Source organism: Ranitomeya imitator, chromosome 6, assembly GCF_032444005.1.
Source record: "Ranitomeya imitator isolate aRanImi1 chromosome 6, aRanImi1.pri, whole genome shotgun sequence".
NCBI classification, from domain to species: Eukaryota; Metazoa; Chordata; class Amphibia; order Anura; family Dendrobatidae; genus Ranitomeya; species Ranitomeya imitator.
Window position 1 is genome coordinate 205007673 of NC_091287.1, and position 6000 is coordinate 205013672.

The window sequence follows — 6000 nt, forward strand, 5'->3', positions numbered from 1 at the left end:
TGTATATAGTATTTATCTGTGTGTCATCTCCTCCTGTATATAGTATATACCTGTATGTCATCTACTCCTTTATATAGTATGTACCTGTATGTCATCTCCTCCTCTATATAGTATATACCTGTGTGTCATCTCTACTGTATATAGTATATATCTGTGTGTCATCTCCCCTGTATATAGTATATACCTGTGTGATCTCCTGTATTAGACCTCGTTCACACGTTATTTGCTCAGTATTTTTACCTCAGTATTTGTAAGATAAATTGGCAGCCTGATCCCCAGCCAACAGGAAGCCCTCCCCCCTGGCAGTATATATTAGCTCACACATACACATAATAGACAGGTCATGTGACCGACAGCTGCCGTATTTCCTATATGGTACATTTGTTGCTCTTGTAGTTTGTCTGCTTATTAATCAGATTTTTATTTTTGAAGGCTAATACCAGACTTGTGTGTGTTTTAGGGCGAGTTTCGTTTGTCAAGTTGTGTGTGTTGAGTTGTGTGTGGCGACATGCATGTAGCGACTTTTGTGAGATGAGTTTTGTGTGGCAACATGCGTGTAGCAACTTTTTGTGTGTCGAGTTGCATGTGACAGGTTAGTGTAGCAAGTTGTGTGCAGCAAGTTTTGCGCATGGCGAGTTTTGCGCGTGGTGAGTTTTATGTCTGGTGCCTTTTGAGTATGTGCAAGCTTTTTGTGAGGCAACTTTTGCATGTGTTGCAAATTTTGTGCATGTGGCAATTTTTCCGCGTGTGCAAGTTTTGCGTGTGGCGAGTTTTCCATGAGGTGAGTTTTGCACTTGTGGCGAGTTTTGCGTGAGCTTAGTTTTTGCATGTGGCGAGTTTTGCGCGTGGCGAGTTTTGAGCGGCGACTTTTGTGTTTCTACTTTTATGTGGCAAGGTTGGTGTATGTGTGGTGAAATGTGTGCTGAGGGTGGTATATGTGTTCAAGCACGTGGTAGTGTGTGGCGCATTTTGTGTGTGTGTTCATATCCCCGTGTGTGGTGAGCATCCCATGTCGAGGCCCCACCTTAGCAACTGTGCGGTATATACTCTTTGGCGCCATCGCTCTCATTCTTTAAGTCCCCCTTGTTCACATCTGGCAGCTGTCAATTTGCCTCCAACACTTTTCCTTTCACTTTTCCCCATTATGTAGATAGGGGAAAAATAGTTTGGTGAATTGGAACGCGCGGGGTTAAAATTTCACCTCACAACGTAGCCTATGACGCTCTCAGGGTCCAGACGTGTGACTGTGCAAAATTTTGTTTCTGTAGCTGCGACGCCTCCAACACTTTTCCTTTCACTTTTTTCCCCATTATGTAGATAGGGGCAAAATTGTTTGGTGAATTGGAAAGCGCGGGGTTAAAATTTCACCTCACAACGTAGCCTATGACGCTCTCAGGGTCCAGACGTGTGACTGTGCAAAATTTTGTTGCTGTAGCTGCGACGCTTCCAACACTTTTCCTTTCACTTTTTTCCCCATTATGTAGATAGGGGCAAAATTGTTTGGTGAATTGGAACGCGCGGGGTTAAAATTTCGCCTCACAATATAGCCTATGACGCTCTCGGGGTCCATACGTGTGACTGTGCAAAATTTTGTGGCTGTAGCTGCGACGGTGCAGATGCCAATCCCGGACATACACACACACACACACACACACATACACACACACACACACATACACACATTCAGCTTTATATAGTAGATAGTATAGTAGAGCTACGGACCACTATTTTCGGGACTTTTCAGCGTATTACGGCCGTAATATACGGACCGTATTTTCATACGCTGTGTGTGACGCCGGCCTTAAAAAAAAAGAGGCCACATATTTTACAGTGTGGTATTTCCGTGACAGCTCTCATATATCTGTGTGCTCCAAGTTTGTGCATTGAAGGCTGGTGTACCCCTTTATTTGCTGTCTGATAATATAATTTTATACAGCAGTATTTTGCATCTTAAAAAAAAGACCACATATTTTACAGTGTGGTATTTCGTGACATCCCTCATATATCTGTGTGCTCCAAGTTTGTGCATTGTAGGCCGGTGTACCTCTTTTTCTGTTGTCTGATGCTTTAATTCTATACAGCAGTATTTTGCAGCTTAAAAAAAAGGCTACTTATTTTACAGTGTGGTATTTCCGTCACAGCCCTCATATATCTGTGTGCTCCAAGTTTGTGCATTGTAGGCCGGTTTACCTCTTTTTTGCTGTCTGATACTCTATTTCTATACAGCAGTATTTTGAATCATTAATAAAAAGGCCTCTTATTTTACAGTGTTGTATTTCCGTGACAGCCCTCATATATCTGTGTGCTCCAATTTTGTGCATTGTAGGATGGTGCACCTCTTTTTTTTGCTGTGTGATGCTCTAATTTTATACAGCAGTATTTTGCATGTTAAAGAAAAAAAGGCCACATATTTTACATTGTGGTATTTCCGTGACAGCCCTCATATATCTGTGTGCTCCAAGTTTGTGCATTGTTGGCCGTTGTACCTCTTTTTTTTGCTGTGTGATACTCTAATTCTATACAGCAATATTTTCCATTTTATAAAAAAAACAGGCCACATATTTGCCAGTGTGTTATTTCCGTGACAGCCTTCATATATCTGTGTGCTCCAAGTTTGTGCATTGTAGGCCAATGTACCTATTTTTTTGCTGTGTGATACTCTAATTCTATACAGCAGTATTTGGCATTTAATTAAAAAAAAAGACCACATATTTGCCAGTGTGTAATTTCCGTGACAGCTCCCATATATCTGTGCGCTCCAAGTTTGTGCATTGTAGGCCAATGTACCTATTTTTTTGTTGTCTGATACTCTAATTCTATAGAGCAGTATTTTGCATCTTAAAAAAAGGCCACATATTTTAAAGTGTGGTATTTCCGTGACAGCCCTCATATATCTCTGTGCTCCAAGTTTGTGCATTGCAGTATGGTGTACCTCTTTTTTTGCTGTCTGACACTCTAATTCTTTACAGCAGTGTGTTGCATTTTTTTTTTATAAAAGGCCACATATTTTATAGTGTGGTATTTCCGTGACAGCCCTTATATATCTGTGTGCTCCAAGTTTGTGCATTGTAGGCCGATGTACCTCTTTTTTTTGCTGTCTGAAACTCTAAGGCCGGCGTCACACTAGCGAGTTTTACGGACGTATGAGAGGTGCAGAAAATGCGCATTGCACAAATGTTTTTCTGTGGGGCAGCTCCTATCTGCCGTATTTTACGCATCCCTATTATACAGTATTATACGGCCGTAGAAAATCGCAGCATACTGCGTTTGTCAGTGTATTGCGCAAAAAATACACCAAAACATCAATGGGGGCGAGAAAAATACGAATTACACACGGACCAGCTGTGTGACTTGCGAGAAATACGCCAGACATCTCCAGGTGCCAGGAATTGTGCCAAGCCCTCAATCAGGAAGCTCAGACATGCTAATTAGCTGAAAAAGCCAGACAGACATCCTGGAAGTCTGGCGCTCGCCTCCACGGAGTTGCAAGCAGCATGGCATCCATAATTAATGTGGATATGTTCCTCATCCTGGTCCAAGAAAGGCCTGAAATATGGGTCCAGCGGGATCCCAACTATTCAAACCGGGCCTGGAAAGAGGCAGCTTGGAGGACCATCTGTGGGATCTTATTCCCAGATTTTGACCAACGCACACGTGCGGTTCGGACACAACTTTGTAAGTACACTCATGTTTTCAACATTAATTTACCTTAAAAAAATGATTTACCTACATGATTTCATGCAGATATTTTTTGGGCTTAGTCTGGTTTTTGTTTTTTTAACCCTGCTGTTCTGTTCGGTCTGGAGAGACCTATTTTGAACTTTGGTATTTTTTGGGGTGTTCAAGATGCGGTTCTGAAACTTGTGGTTGATTGACTTAAATGAGGATGGGTCGGTCGGCCACGGGTTTCAGAGCCGCATCTTGAATATTTTAAAGAATATTGAAGTTCAAAGTCGGTCATTTTTGACCAACAGAACAGCAGGGTTTTAAGGTATTTTGAGTTAAAAAAAGATTGTGGACATGAGAAAGGGGTTACGTACAGAGATAGAGATGTTGCGTAGGGTAATATTCTTTTGAACGCCAGACTGGTACAGAGGGGTGTGGACCCTGTACTTGTGAGGTTTCATTTTATTGTGTTTTTTTTCCAACAATTTTTTCTTTATTAACTTCATTTAAAAATACATTTTAATATCCTCGTTAAAATATGATCTCTCAATGACAACTGTTGTTAAGAAATGTGCAGAATGACCTTATAGAACATTTGATTCTATGTCATTGCAGTGGAAGATGTTATGAGACGATGGCGCAGCATCAGGAACCAATATCGAAGGGAAAGGCAGCAGCGTGCCAGGAGTGGGTCAGCAGCTCCTAGCAAAAAACATAAATATATATACTATGATCGCCTCGCCTTTTTGGATCCAAGTATGGATCTAAGACCGTAAGTAAAAACCTCACGACACAATACACATATGTTAGCAATTGTGTAAACTCTTAATTATGGTTATTAATTTTATTAATTTAATAACAGAACACAGTCCAACCTCACTGAGAGGGAGACCGGGTCAGACTCGGAGGTTGTCTTCGATCCGGTTGATGTAGAAGAAGAGGTGGCAGGCCCTTCTTTGGCCTCTTCAAGATCCATCCTTCCTGGACCATCTGCTTGCACATCCCAAGATCCAGCAACAAGTGTGCAAGATGCAGCACCACCACCAACAGCAGCACCAGATCCTGTAAGCCAGGAAGATCATGGACACAGCAGCAGCCCTACTGTCCCACTGGTGTCCTCCCCACAGGCTGCTGGGCCTTTACGCAGAGGCCGCAGAAGGAGAGAGCTGCAAGACAGTAGGAGGAATGTGGAAGCTGGTGTCCTTAATTATTTGGCAAGGGCAGCCACGGATGATGGTGAGGAGGCCTTTGCTTGCAGCCTGGCCCGGTACTTACGTCCCCTTCCCCGTGAGGTGAGGCTACGTGTGAGAGGCTGTATTCACATCCTGATTGATTTATGCACCTTCCCAAATGACCCCTATGAGGTGTTCGAATTTATTGAGAGAAGGCAGCTGTCACCACATAACCTATTGCACCTTCCCCGAACTCAACAAGTGCATGGGGAGAAGCAGAATATTCCATCACGCCAGACAAGGGGGTGCAGCCTCTTAAAGTGACAGCGTGTTCCTTACTGTCCATAACAGCACCACCCTCTTACATGCCTCCCTTCTTAATAATGGTCGTCCTCAGCCATCACAGCATCAGGGTCAAAGTGTAATGGAAGAACGTGCAATTCGGAAACATACTGAGGACTAAGGGCACATTTGTTGCTCGAAACGCGTCCAGTCGGGTGCTGGTTGCTCTCCTTTACCCACTATGCCGGTCATGTCTCAGCAGCATTTTAATGTGAACTAATAAAGTTTTTACATTTTATTCCTGGAGCTGGATCCATATTTCCTTTCTCTACACGTCGACCAGTGTTGTGGCAGCAACACTTTGTTTCCGTGCTCGGATGGATACTTACCACATCGGACAGATGAACTAAGGGTGAGCTGAAATATACTCTTTTTTTTTTCTGAATTCGGAAACAGCACCTATAAAGGAGGCAAAAAAGGTGTAAAAACAGACAGAGCACACTGTTCTACATATCGGACTGGTGGAACCCCTGCATTAGACCTCTGGGATCTCCAAAGCTCTTGGCTGTCAGGCAAGGCTTGACTATCTTCCAGAGAAACACTTGTTGCAGGAGACATTGTGAGCTCTTGTCTGGTCTCTTCCTCGCATGGCGGTACTGGTACATCCATGGGATTACCGTCTCTGTGCATCTGAGGACCCCCCTACTGTGTCAGTGACAGTCCACCACTCATCATCGATTTCACCATCAGGCATGACAGATTTAGGAAGTGGAGTAGTGCCTTCAGGCGACAATGGCATAGAACAGACCTCAGACCGGTAAGGCCGCAGCATATTTCTGTGAAGTACTCTAGGGGCGGATGCCCCAGTCTCAATCTGTAT

General features: G+C 43.4%; 1 protein-coding gene across 1 annotated transcript in view; it reads left to right on the forward strand.

The window, feature by feature from the left end:
• LOC138641344 (uncharacterized) overlaps positions 1-5418 on the forward strand; it is a 209749-nt gene extending 204331 nt beyond the window's left edge. Inside the window, exons 3-4 of the mRNA XM_069728907.1 lie at positions 4282-4438; positions 4529-5418. Of these exons, the coding sequence (XP_069585008.1) occupies positions 4282-4438; positions 4529-5162 (791 nt within the window). The 3' untranslated portion in view covers positions 5163-5418. The remainder of the gene's footprint in view (positions 1-4281; positions 4439-4528) is intronic.
• Positions 5419-6000: the final 582 nt, after the last annotated feature.